Source organism: Saccostrea echinata, unplaced genomic scaffold (assembly GCF_033153115.1).
Source record: "Saccostrea echinata isolate AGI-Se365-2 ecotype Australia unplaced genomic scaffold, CSIRO_AGI_Sech_v1 ptg000054l, whole genome shotgun sequence".
Lineage (NCBI taxonomy): Eukaryota > Metazoa > Mollusca > Bivalvia > Ostreida > Ostreidae > Saccostrea > Saccostrea echinata.
In genome coordinates this window covers 44,687,599-44,701,929 of record NW_026889803.1, presented here as the reverse complement: position 1 = coordinate 44,701,929, position 14,331 = coordinate 44,687,599, and the positions used below count along the sequence as shown (strand labels likewise).

General features: G+C 33.9%; 1 protein-coding gene across 2 annotated transcripts in view; it reads left to right on the top strand.

Annotated features, from left to right (window-relative positions):
• Positions 1-726: 726 nt before the first annotated feature.
• The window catches only part of LOC133205964 (SCO-spondin-like), a 42,692-nt gene continuing 29,087 nt past the window's right edge, over positions 727-14,331 (top strand). Inside the window, exons 1-5 of one of the 2 annotated variants that reach the window (XM_061341871.1) lie at positions 727-846; positions 4,978-5,128; positions 6,235-6,413; positions 7,143-7,287; positions 13,402-13,580. In XM_061341871.1, the coding sequence (XP_061197855.1) occupies positions 762-846; positions 4,978-5,128; positions 6,235-6,413; positions 7,143-7,287; positions 13,402-13,580 (739 nt within the window). In that variant the 5' untranslated portion in view covers positions 727-761. Of the gene's footprint in view, positions 847-4,977; positions 5,129-6,234; positions 6,414-7,139; positions 7,288-13,401; positions 13,581-14,331 lie in introns of both variants that reach the window. The other variant, XM_061341869.1, reaches the window with a different exon arrangement.

The following is a 14,331-nucleotide window of genomic DNA, read 5'->3' as shown; positions in this document are numbered from 1 at the left end:
TCGTACTGACCTAAAAACCCCAGCAATAATTGTATAACGTCTGAATCGATTACTTGAGGATTTAGATTTACTTGTACAGGCTATCTAATTTTCTATTAGCTACAAGAAGACTTAAAATGTGACCCTGATTTTTAGTTATGGCATAACATTAAAGTTAGAACAACAACTTGGGAAGAATAAAGTCATTTTCTTCTTGGGCTTGAACAAAAATATGGACCTAATAATATTTTTATACTCAACTGATTCACTGACCACCATCTTTGACAATATGACCTTGGTTCGAAGCTTTGAGAAACCACAAATGCAATTTCAACTACATTGCACCAGAACGTTAAAAGTGTGTGAAGCGTGTTTTAGTTTCCTGGGATGAATTTCGGGTTTGTATGAATTTCAGGCCATGCAAACAACGAATTGACGAATATATGGGATCTGAGATTCCAACCTTAAAGGACATATCTTATAAGTTGCACATTTGAAATAAATAAAGAAAAATAAAGAAAAAGCATATTTTAAAAAGACTATCATTTGACGCAAATACATTTTAGATTTAACACCCCCCCCTTTCCCACTTATGTGTGAATTCAAGTGTTTTCTCATAAACATTTATCTTCCAGAAGATAGAATTTGCACCATACATGTACCAGCACAAGCATGGGATCCGGTTTAAGTATTGACTTCCTCTATTCTCTCCTTGCAGCATAAATTTATTTTTCTCCATGTAGGTGTTTTATGAGGCCAGCGTAGCGAACCAATTCTGAGCAATGGAATTATCCTTGTTGAATATATGCATTTGTATTCTATGGTCAATTGGCTTAAAATTCATACCGTCTATAATAATCTGCGATGGTAAGTATTACAACCTTTTTTTTCGCTCTCGTTAAAATTATCTCGAACACACAAGTAATGTCTATAAAGCTTTACTTTTAGAGTAATTTTCCTGATTTGTGTTTGCATTTTGAATAGTCAAAAACCAATTAGTTTAAAACCAAAAAGGAATAAAAAAAACTATTTCTAATTGCGTTTTACGTACTAGACAACAAATTTCAATGTATGTACCTTCCATGAAAAAATTGCTGGTGTAAGTATATATATATAGGAAGGATGACCGTTCATCTGGATACTATTTTGACATTCCTCATAGCACTAATACTTATTTTAATATTCTTCCCGTTAAGTCTTTGTTTGTTTGTTTTGCACCTTTTTTCTTTGTTGGAAGGTTTTCCAATTTGAATGGACAAATAAAAAAAATCATTAAAGTCATTAGGGAAGCCGTTTTGCCTTTGTGCATTTCTAAAAGAACAAACAGTTGATCTACATTGGAAATCCAGAAGTAATTACGTAATCTCACATCCTTGTTGACATTCATACTAGCCAATAGACAAACACATCTTACATTTCATGTATTGAGGCATCATTAAAAATGCGTAAAGAAGAAAAAAAATTAGAATGATAAAGTGTTTTCTTTCCTTTTTGAAAGAGCGGGCATTTGATAATAGATGTGTGTATTTGACATGCAAATACAGAATGCACATGATTCTCCCTCGCTAATTATTCATTTAACAAAGACCTTGTTTTATCATGTTATATTACCAGGCCAGTAGGAAGCGATTTCAGTTTGGGGAGGGGGGGGGGAGGCACAGCTATGCATTTTCAGTTGAGGGGGCACTATCAACTACCAAAAATTCCTTGACAAGCAAAAAAAAAAGTCATCAGACGTTTTTATTGAGGGGGCACAAGCATAGCTATGTTTTCTTAAATTAATGGGGGGCACGCCCCCCCCCCCCCCGTGCCCCCGGTTCCTACGGCCATGTTACCTTTTATTATATTGTGAATTAGTCGAATCTGATAGCCTGTCAACAGATGTTCGCAAAAAAGAAATATATATGTAATATTACCCTGCGAGAACAGAAACTAAACCCTCCAAGTGACTATCTAGCAACAGATAACAGTACTTGATAATGGGCGATATTATAAATATTATCACTCCTTGTAGGGTTTAATGAAATATGTGTACTATTCAGTATAATAAAACAAATATTGCACGTATAATCATTAAGGTACCAAAACCATTGTCAACTACAAGCACTTAGACGTTTTACTCATCTCTTATCCCAAAAATTTTACCAAAACATTCGATCTTGTTATTTTTAAACCCCAAAATATGGGAATAGCTGCAGAACTGTAGCGTTATGGTTTTATATTTTAGTCTTTGACCATAACGCTACAGATCCCGAAAATGCAAATATGGTGCAATTTACGGCGCAAGATTTTCTGCGCACACGGTTGGGGATGTATTTCTCCACTTTCCAGCATTGGTCAATCAATTAACAAACTTTCATTCCCTAATTCTAGACATATTTTATTACCAACCTGTATATTTCATCCGCCTCCTAACCCTTTACAGTCGTCTGTGCAGACCAATAAACTCGCTTAATTGTTTTGATTTTTTTTGGTCGGATGGAGACTTCGCTCAGAATGGCATGATTAACCATTATAAGAATACCACGACTACACTTCTTTTGGGTTTCGGATTATGACCTTTATCTGCTGCAAGTGAATCAGAATTGTACTGACGAGACAAGGACTATTTTTTTTTATATCGGTAAAAAATACTATTGACTTTTATGAAGAATGAATCATTATAGTCATTCGAATGTTACAGATTTTCAACAACCTTCTGTCTTCCCTAATGACTAAAATAGGCATTACATTTTAATAAAAATTTGTGGGAAGACACTTCCTTTCTGAGAACATAGTTTCTTAATATTTGCGACCTTGTTTGTATCACGATTCAAGAATTTCATCTTAATAGTTTATGTGTCTCAATGGGGCATAAGTACTGTAACAATTGTGGATGCAAGAAGCCCAGATAAAATGTCTCGAAAAGTCACACTCAGGAAGCCTGAATCAAGAAACATTTTAAGTACCCAGTATAAGTGTGTTTGGGGACAGCATGCACTGGAATTTCAGGAATTAAAAATATAAACCGATTGTAAATGTTTCAATTTTTTTCATTGTAATTAACCTCTCTGTGGATTGTCTCCTTTAATGACATAACCGAAAACAATGTTTTCAAGATATATTTTTACATGTGCAGCACAATACTAAAATAAACTCTTTCTTTACTACATCGTCAGCAAGAACTACAACTAATGTAAACAACAGAAAGTTCTTTTTACACTAATCCAAGGCATTTCATTTACGATGCTTTCATTGTCTTCATAAATACGTTCTAAGAATCCAATGCAGGTGACAATTTTTATAAAACCTACTGAACGTATAAAACGTATAGAACTAAGAGTCAGGGTCAGATCCTTTAAGGTATGTAATGTTATGCTGAGGTCAGTTCTGTGGGCTCTGCTGGAGAGGACAATCTTAATCTTCTACAAAAACAACTGGAGATGGTCTGTCGTACACGCCGCGACAAGAAAACGTAAAATATAGGATTGATACAGTTGTTTAACTGCAACAAAAAGGCACTTATAGTAACTGCCATGTAAGCTGGATCATATGCATCAAACTCGTAAAGCAGTGCCAACACATGCCATGGAAGGGGAAGGATGAAGAATGTTAAAATAATAGCCAGGCAAATCTGGTCCAGTTTACTGAGCGAGGGGTTCAACTGTTCAATTTTCTTTCTTTTGACAATGGAGATTTTTATTACATGGAATACTGTCATTATCATCAGTGGTATGAAGTAGGAGAGGACGAAATCTAGAATTTTGTTGCGTTTCCTATGATGCTTATCTGAATAATATGTCTTTAAGATTGCAGTTACAATGGAGAGGGTATACACTGCGATAATCGTAAAAATGACTGAGACTTTTTTAAGGATCTTGTCGGACTTTGAAGGACAGACGATGAATATGAAGCGAAATACAGACAAGGTTGCAATAAAGAAACCGGAGGCAATGTATGTAGCAGACATCACACATGCTATGAAGTTTTTGATATATGTATTGGAGAAATCACCTACACAGTTTTGAAGGTTACGAAAATTGCTCGGATCCATATATGCATAGTAAAGTAATCCCCACAGAACACCACCCAAACAATAGATACCATCCGAGAGTGCTAGAATAGCAATTATGGCAAAACTCCTGCTATGCAGCTTTTTGTTATTACTGATGACGCAAAAAGCTAATCCATTCCCGATAAATCCCACTGTTAACAGAAGAACTTTGAACCATTCCACATCTGGAAGTTTCCAAGAACAAGAGATGTTCGTTGTTTGCCGTTGAGTTGTCAATTCCTGTGTTGTCATAAAACTAGAAACTTTGGAAATGTTAGTTTGCGAAAAACTTGCATTTTCTTGATCATGATCCATATCTACGAATTCCAAACTCGAATCTTCGAACTTGATTCAGTGTCTGTCAAAAGAGCTAACAGGAATTTTGCAAATCTAGCCCAGTACTTTTCAAACATATACTTAACTTTTTTATGATGAAAGTCTCACTCAAACAAAAATGTCCTCTGTGTTCTTTATCAAAGTTAACACTAACAGAACATAGAATCCATTGATAATGTATGAAAAAGGAATAAAAATTCGAGATCAAGTTTTATAGTTATATACATATATTCAGTGGAGAATCCCTGAATACAATCAAGTGTCACCTTCGCTGGCATGAAATGATTTAGTATAGTATTAGATTACAACGAAGGATATTTTGATTTTTTTCTGATACGATTTTATATATTATGATGAACTTTAGATGAACCCCAATTGAGGATGTTTTTTGTGAACAAAAACAGTTCTAGTAGGGTCCAAATAGAACATTAAATAATCTTACGGGTTATTAAAAAGATGCTGTTGTCTTTGAAAAAAAATACTTAACTAAATATACATGTATATGAAAATGTTACTTTAAAGAGGAATGTACCAAAGGCAGATTCATATATTTACATCTTTATGGACATATTGTAACTTGATATTGAAATAAATAAGTTTCGGCTGATTATTAATTTTATGTCTTTCAGCCCAGTCACCAAATATTAGATTAATAGGCGGAACCTCTGCTATGGAGGGTCGAGTGGAAGTTTTTTATAATGGTTATTGGGGAACGGTATGCGATGACAACTTTGATGACAAAGATGCTGCAGTTGTCTGTCATATGCTCGGATTCAGCAGGTAGCTAAAATATTGTAGAATATTCAAAATATTTATATTTCATATACTATTCATATTTATGAAAATTATTTTTTTTCTGTATCCCTATAAACAAAGATTGGAGGGAGTAAACATGAATCACCAAGGTTCGTTTAGCTGTCAGTAGAAATCTTTTGCGTGGGGATTGTCTATGAAAAAATTTGACCCCCCCCCCCCAAAAAAAAATGTAGAAATAATTCATACCATATTAACACGGTCTCTTAGTATTTTAAGTTTAATTGTCAAAATAAGAAATAACACCTTTTTAAAGCTTTCACTGTGAATATGATACAGCTTTAAATTCTGTAAAAGGAATAAGGAGATTGAAATTATTGTCAGCGCGGAATATAATTTTGAAACTGAGAAACTGCAGATATTAAGTTAGCTTGTGACCCGAGGTGTTTTGACCTAGTTCAAAGTACAAGGATACAAATTATAAAATTATTATTCTAGCCGAAAAATTAGAAGCTTCTGCTTGAGACAAAGTTTGCTCGTGACTCGATCGCAACCAAATGTAATTTGGACGTCAAGGTCACAAGGGTGAGAAAAGCAAAGTAAATTTTTTGTGCCTAGCGTCATTTTGAAATGTAATTCTTTTGCCTAGGGTTGATTATGATCATGGGATAGAAACAAGGTAAAAAAGTTTAGAAGTATCAAATTATTGCAATGTATAAATATAAAAAGACAAAACTATGTATTGGAGAGGCATAAAAAGGTCATACTCGGCCTAAAGATTGTGTGAAGGTCTTACTTGGTTCTTAGCCATTCTTGTTTGTATAGGGTCAAGGTCACAGGACTCAGAAGTTAAATTTTCTTTTTGCCATTAATTTTTATGCTATAAAACTCTTTCATGCTCAAAATAAAAGTTTCTCACAGCCAGAGGTGTTACATCATTGAACCAGTTACATTTCAAGAAGATTTAATTAAGCCATTGTAATTTGCACTACAATATTTAGCAAGATGGTTTTATTGAGATATTATTTTATGTGTGCCCTTTTTTAGTTTCCCTGTGGGGAGTCTCACAAGGACAATTCTAATATTTTGTTATTTTGAAAATGAATATATGATGTTATTTATTGATTATAAAGGATAAATGCCAAAGCTAAGGGGTCAGCCTTTTTTGGAGAAGGATCTGGGCAGATTTGGATGGATGAGCTGCGTTGTACGGATTCGGATACCGATTTGTTTCAATGCCCCCAAAACAGCCGTGGCACCCATAACTGTGTACATGGAGAAGATGCCGGTGTCGTCTGCCAAACACTTTCTGGTTAGTTTGTGTGTATTAAGCTCATCGTGAAAAAGCTCTTATAATTATTATTTAACATTTACTACAGTCTGCCTCAACTGAGTGCTTTCACATCATTTTTGATGGTATAAATAAATTTTGACTTGTCTTGAAAGAAAATATCTTAAAACATTAAAGTGTTATTTCCAAAACCATTTTGATTGGATGCACACAACTTGAAACAAAGAAGCATAACAAAGATTATTTAAAACCTGAAAATTTTTAACAATGATATTTTTGGCTATTTCTGTTAGGCAAACGAAAGTTTTCAAATTTGATTCAAAATTTGTGCTACATGTACGTCATTATGTTTCTGACGACAAGCAACGAAAAAAAAAATAAAATGGTGGATCCCTGAACGAAATGGTAGCAATTTTTTTAAAGTTAAATTCCAGTAATCTTCAAATTTGCTTCTGTGCAAAACACTAGTTTAACTTATTCAAAGCAGAAAGTGTTGCGAAAAAAAATCATCATCGAACTATGTTTAAAAGCCAATGTGTGTTTGTATTTTAATATAAGATGCAAACTTTCCAAGATACTAACGTCATATACATTGTACTTTAAAAGTATATGACGTTAGTATCTTGGAAAACTATAACAATTTTTAGAATAATGCTTATAAGATAATTTAATAAAATATTTCATGAAATTAAAATCTTGATTTGTATCCCTTCAATATCAGAATGATTGTAACATTCATTCAAATAGAAGGAACAGATATCAGGCTTGTGAGCGGATCTAGTTCTTTGGAGGGTCGGGTGGAGATTTTTTATAAAGGTGAATGGGGAACTGTGTGCGATGACTCCTGGGATAATAACGATGCAGCAGTCGTCTGCTTTATGCTGGGATTTTCAAGGTGAGGCCTTTAAAATACAATGTAAATAAAATATATAATAATCTTTATCATTTACTGTTTTATGGCAAACCAAACTATAAAAGAATTTACTAATATGCAGAATATGTGCATACAAATTGAATAATGCACACCAGCGTGTTATGTAAATTTGCAAATCTGTGTGACTTATGGTAATTGAATTTTAAAATATGTTTTTAAGCCATTTTGTTTTACCAGAGTGATTTTTAGTAGGATGTGTTTTATGTACACACAACACAAGTGCAAATAGTTCCTACGTAAGGTAAAAAGAAATATTATTCATTTCGTTTGAGGAACGAATTAGACCGAAATCAATTTTTACTTGGTATTATTATGAATTACGTGATTGAAATTGGAAGGTTTTCATTCGAATACCTTTTTATTAAAAAAAAAAATTACTAAAACAAAGGTGGTATAATGAATTTCAAAAATTATTTAATCCCGACTCTAATCAAGACTTTGACACCACAATTTAAAAAAAAGGCTATCAATCAAAAATTACACTTGGAACGTATGATGCTTGATCATCTGCATGTGCCAAATACTTTTCTGAACATAGAAAATAAACGAAGAGGAAATTCGAAAAGTCGTCTATAAAGCAAACAAGCAAATTCAAAGAATTGTGGTCCCAGCTTTCGGTATCTTAGTGGATGGGATGTCATTATTTATGGCATATTGTAAGTGTCTTGTTTGTGTGACATGTTTTTCTGTGCAATATACAAACCAGAAGTCTCTGATGAGACTGTAGCTCTACTGGTCTGTAAGTATAACAAAGGAAAAGTAGCACTTGGATTTGAAACTTTGTAACATGCAGCAAACATTAAGAATTATGTATCTTAATGTAGTGTACTTTTGGCCAAGTTATATTGAAATCAAACAAAAACTGTAAGAGGAGTAGCATTTTTGAAAGTATTTCACAGAAATTTTGTATTTTAAGTAACCATAGCAACACCATTCACTGAAATCAAAAACCGATATACATTATTATGTAACGTAGCGAAGTCTAATTGTGTGCCAATTAGATTGAAATCAGACGAAAACTGTAGCAGGAGTAATGTTTTAAAGGAATTTTACAGAAATTTCTATTTTTAGTACCCATGGCAACGCCGTTCATCGAAATTAAAAACCGATGGACTAAAATATGTATCTTAGTGTAGTCTACTTGTGTGCCAAGTTATATTCAAATCAGACCAAAACTGTAGGAGGAGTAGCGTTTTAAAGGAATTTTACAGAAATTTCTATTTTTAGTAACCATGGCAACACCGTTCATCGAAATCAAAAACCGATGTACTAAATTATGTATCTTAGTGTAGTCTACTTTTATGCCAAGTTATATTGAAATCAGACCAAAACTGTAGGAGGAGTGGCATTTTGAAAATTGTTTACAGACAGACAGACGGACGGACGCCGGACACCTTACTATCGCATAAGCTCTTCTGGTCTCTGACCATTAGAGCTAAAAAGACATCAATTATTGAATTAATACAAGTTATGGCAAAAATTATGACTTCTCAAAACTATATCAAACTTCAAGATGAAGGTCATGAGGTCAAATATCATAATACAATCGGAAAGGTCTTGTCACAAGTAATGTACATGTAAAACAAGATGTGTTTGTGAAACACTGATGCCCCCGTTTGGCAGCTTATGGCAAAGGTTAAAGTTTCTCAAATGCAAGTCAAAATCCAGGCCAAAAGATAAAATATGTTGGTACCCAAAGAAAGGTCTTGTCTCGAGGAATATACCTGAAAATTTGAAAGTCCTAGCTGCAACTGTTCAAAAGTTATGGCGAAGGTTAAAGTTTTTTAAAAGTAAGTAAAACGTCAAGGTCAAAGTTGTTGGTATCCAAAGGAAGGTCTTGTCACAAGGATAACATATGTGAAGTATGAAAGCCCTAGCACCAACCATTCAAAAGTTATGGCCAAGGTTAAAGTTTTTCAAAAGTAGGTCAAACTCCTAGGTCAAGGTCAAAAGGTCAAAATGGTTGGTATCCAAAGGAAGGACTTGTCACAAGGATTACATATGTGAAGATGAAAGCCCTAGCTCCAACCATTTAAAAGTTATGGCCAAGGTTAAAGTTTTCCAAAGTAGGTCAAACTCCTACGTCAAGGTCAAAGGGTCAAAGAGGTTGATATCCAGAGAAAGGTCTTGTCACATATTAAGTTTGAAACCCCAAGCACCAACTGATCAAAAGTTATGGCCAAGGTTAAAGTTTTTCAAAAGTAGGTCAAACTCCAAGGTCAAGGTCAAAAGGTCAAAGTTGTTGGTATCCAAAGGAAGGTCTTGTCACAAAGAATGCATATGTGAAGTTTGAAACGCCAAACACCAACTTTCAGAAGCTATGGACAAGGTTAAAGTGTCATAAAATTTTGCAAAAGTGGGTCAAACTTCAAGGTCAAGTTCATAAGGTCAAATATGATGGTACCCAAAGAAAGGTTTTGTCACAAGGAATACACCTGTGAAATATGAAAGTCATAGCTCCAACCAATCAAAAGTTTTGGGCAAGGTTAAAGTTGACAACAGACAAACAGACGGACAGGACAAAAACAATATACCCCCGGGATCTTTCGATACGGGGGCATAAAAATATCAAAACCTAAGTATACAATCGGAAAGGTCTTGAAACAGGTAATGCACATGTTAAATGTAAATGCCATATCTTCTCTCAATCAAAAGTTGTCAGCAATGTTTAATTGTTTTTTAAATAAGGTCAAACTTCAAGGTCATGGAGTTAAAAATCTTAGTACATTTTGAGATGCTTGTTACAGGTAATGCACGTGTCAATTATGAATGCCCTATCTTCTCTCCTTCAAAAGTTAGCAACACTGATAAAATGTTGAAAATTAAGTCAAACTTGAAGGTCACGGGGTCAAATATCACAGCACATTTGGAAACATTTTGACACAGTTAATGTGTCAAACTTCTCAAATATGAACGCCCTATCATATATCATTCAAAAGTAATCATCAAAGTTAAATTTTTGAAAATTAGGTCAAACATTAAGGTCAATGTCAAGGGGTCAAAACATAGCATGCTCGGAAACATCTTGTCACGGGTATTGCACGTGTCAAATATGAAAGCCCTATCTATTCTCAATCAAAAGTTATAAGCAAAGATAAAAATTTTGAAAAGTAGATGAAACTTCAAGATCAAGGTCACGGGGTCAAAATCACAGTATATTTTGAAAGGTCTTGTTACAGGTAATGCATATGTCAAATTTGAAAGCTCTTCTCAATCAAAAGTTATAAGCAAAGATATTTTTTTAAGTAAATAAACTTCAAGGTCAAGGTCATTGGGTAAAAAATCATAGTATATTTGGAAATGTCTTGTCACGGGTATTATACATGTATAATAAAAGCTCTATATTTTCTCATTCAAAAGTTATGACCAATTTAAAGTAATGTTAAAATTTCTAAAAATTCCTTTGATTTATCAGTCGCTTATCAGAAATCAGTCTCTTATCTTATCAGGTAAAACATTCAGTTCCGTACTTAATAACAACTTATTTGGAGGAAAATGATTTCTTGGTGGATGAACAAAATGTGTTTCGAAAAGACAGATCCTGTATTGATGATATATTTACTCTAAACAGTGTAACTGAAAATAATGAATCTACATTTGTTACATTCATGTACTTGCAAAAAGCGTTTGATACGATTGGCAGAGAATTACTACAATATAGTCTGTTGAAAAATGGTATCAATAGAAACTTCTATCATGCAATAAAATCTCTCTATCTTAACACTGAATCTTGTATCCGGATAGGAGACCGCTACACAGGGTGGTTCGAGTGCTCCTCGGGAGTTCGACAGGGAGATAATTTGTCGCCCACGCAACTTGCGTTTTTCATCAATGATCTCGCTACGACCATCAAAGCATTAAATTAAGGAGTACAGATTGAAGAAAATTTCAATTTAAGTACAATTTAAGTACATGTGTATTCTGTTGTATGCGGGAGATATCGCAATCATTTCTCCGATTGAAAAGAACACACAGGACGTGCTCAATGTTGTGGACTCATGGTAAAAATTTGGCGTCTTCGGATTAATCCAAATAAATCCAAAATTGTTCACTTTCGGGAAAAAAAAACTTATGAACCTTTCTACGAGTATTTAGCTGTAATCTTTGATAAGATTATGGATTTTAAAAGAAATGTGGGAAATTTAGGAAAATCTGGAGGACGAACTCTTGGATCTATGATATCTAAAATACACTCCCTTAAAATGGTCGGATTTGAAACATTCGAAAAGCTATACCTCAACTGTGTTGCTCCTATTCTAGATTACTACAGCGGAGTTTGGTTCATTTATTCATTCATTCATACTTTTTTTCCCTCATTAGAGGATTATATGAAGACATAAAGGTACATATATACAATCAAGAATAAACACATAGTAAATATAGATACAAACAACAAAATAACATGCAATCAACGGCTAAACGAGCAAGGTGAAAGGGAAATAAGAAGATAAATAAATTAGTCAAATAATAAATAAATAGTATTGATATATTCACAAATTTGTAAATTAAAGGTCACTGCAAATTGTGAGTGTAAGTCGGTTGGCAAATTTACTATTGGAATTGGAGGGCTCGGTGAAAACATTTCTTATGTATCGAAAGTTGGACACATTAAGCTGCCGAAGATCTTTTCCAAATAGTGAATGAACAGAATTACGTCCAAGAAGAAAAAGAAATATCTCGTCATCTCTCAATGCACAAATTTCTGTAGAGAGGTGGACCTCGAAATGTCATCCCACCAGCAATTACGTAAATCCGATGTCAGCGAGCAAGAACAGGTGATGTGCATAAATATATCTAGAAAGATTTTGCCACAGAATCTGCAGATGTCTGGAATCTGTTCAGGAGGACTTGCTATGAGTTTACAAATAAATTTACATAACAGGATTTCATACGAGTTCGAAGGAACTGACCATACGAAACAGGGGTTCTGATTTTGGGTTATAGACAGGAAACGGTGGAAATCACTGTCGTTTAACATTCTATTGTTTCGCTGTGATTTATGTTGCTTAGACATTGAAGACCTCACAATCTTTCTCCAGAACTGTTTTGTTGGACATAACCCATTTATAAGCCAGTTTTGCAGGTATTCAGTAAGATTATAAGTAGATAGAATTTTGATAGCATCAGGTTTGAATCCATGTTGTTTGCTGGAAATGTCCTCCAAGAATGAATATAAACGTGTCAGGAAGATCTTCTTTGGGAGAGAGCGATGATCCATGCGACAAAGTCGCCCGAGAAGAAGCAGTTTACGGACGTCTATTTCCGATTTAATAGGTAGAACATTGAAATACTTTCACAGGTATCGGATCTTGTCGAAAAGCTATACCTCAACTGTGTTCCTCCTATTCTAGATTACTACAGCCGAGTTTGGTGAACTACAAATTATTACTGTGCAGAGATGGTGCAGTCCCGCGCCTTGCGGTGTTTTTTTAGGAATACACCTATTCACGCCATTGATTGCAATCCAAGAAAAATGTGGTTGGATGCCATCATACTATCGACATCAGATTAATTCTGAAATCATCTTGTGGACACTATAAAACGACCATCTGAGGTCTGGGACCGGGATCAAAATAACAGAACAAATTGGACTTCAAAAATTAAACTATAATTACTTACTTACTTATAATTAAACTTGGTTCTTTAGAACCGGTTTTGTTAGCAAGGCTATACAGTATAAGAAGTGAATAGATGTTTAAATACTAGTATTGGACGACACATAGAGCATGATAAAATTTTTATTTATATTTTTATTTAACTTTATAATGTATAATGATGTGATTTTCATTATTATATTTGTACAATATAATAAAGCTGCTACGTGTCGTTGCTAAGTCCAAAAGTGTGCTGTTGTTTATCATACTTTCATTTGAAAGTAATGAGTGGATTTAAAGTAGAAACTACATTTAAAAAATATGAAACTAAGAATAAGCACCACGTAATGTGTTTGAGACATCTTTGTGTCGTTATATTTATATTGGCCCATAATTGACTAAATTTTACTTTCTGTATTTACCAAACTTTAGACCTTTCTTTAATTAAAAATATAAATATGATTGCGTGATGAATTTGCAGGAAAACCGCCACAGCAAAAACATCAGCATACTTTGGACAAGGTAATAGCCAGATGAGGATTTGGACAGATGATGTTAAATGCCAAGGAGATGAAAGAGATTTATTTCATTGTAACAAGTCGAGGATGGGTGAACATAATTGTGGACATTCAGAGGATGCTGGAGTAGTTTGTTCTTTAGGTAGGTCTATCCAGTTCTGTATATCGTCTGCGTATTTTATTTTTGGTGATCAAGATTTAGGCAATTTCGTGACATGTCATGAGCTAAACTATAAATATACATATATATATATATATGAAATTGACCAAAAAAATTATGGAGATGATCAGCGCACCGACGACGACTTTTAAATAAAATAAAATAATACATAACTAGTGCTAATTGTAACGGGAACCGTTACAGATGTTCCCCAAACGGATCCCCAATCCCTTATGATGCCCCATTCCCTACAAGCTTCAATAAATTAGATAATACTTTTGTAATATAGATGGACACTTTATTTTTAAGGGTATTTTATTGGAAAACTACTCCGATATAGCCATATGGATATTAGCCAATCAAATTTCAGTGCATGTGCTTGCACATGTTTTCTACATTTTTCACATTTATTTTCTTATAGTGTCTCACAATACATACATTTGTTTTAAATATTAAAGAATTTCATTGATAAATAAGAGAGATGTGACCATTTAAGTATTAGCCAATCAGAATTCAGCATACGCGCATGCATGGCCTTGCATTCAATTTTGATAGTATCGTGATGTAGGAGCTCTATGTGCCTATCCATGTCGTAAATTTCATCCTGTTTTGTTGAAAACCAAGGGAGTTATAGACATTTAAAGTTTCAACTAATCAGATTGCAGCACAACTGCATGCACATGTTTTCAAGAAATTTCCTATATAACATGTTGTAGCACCTTATAATATATAC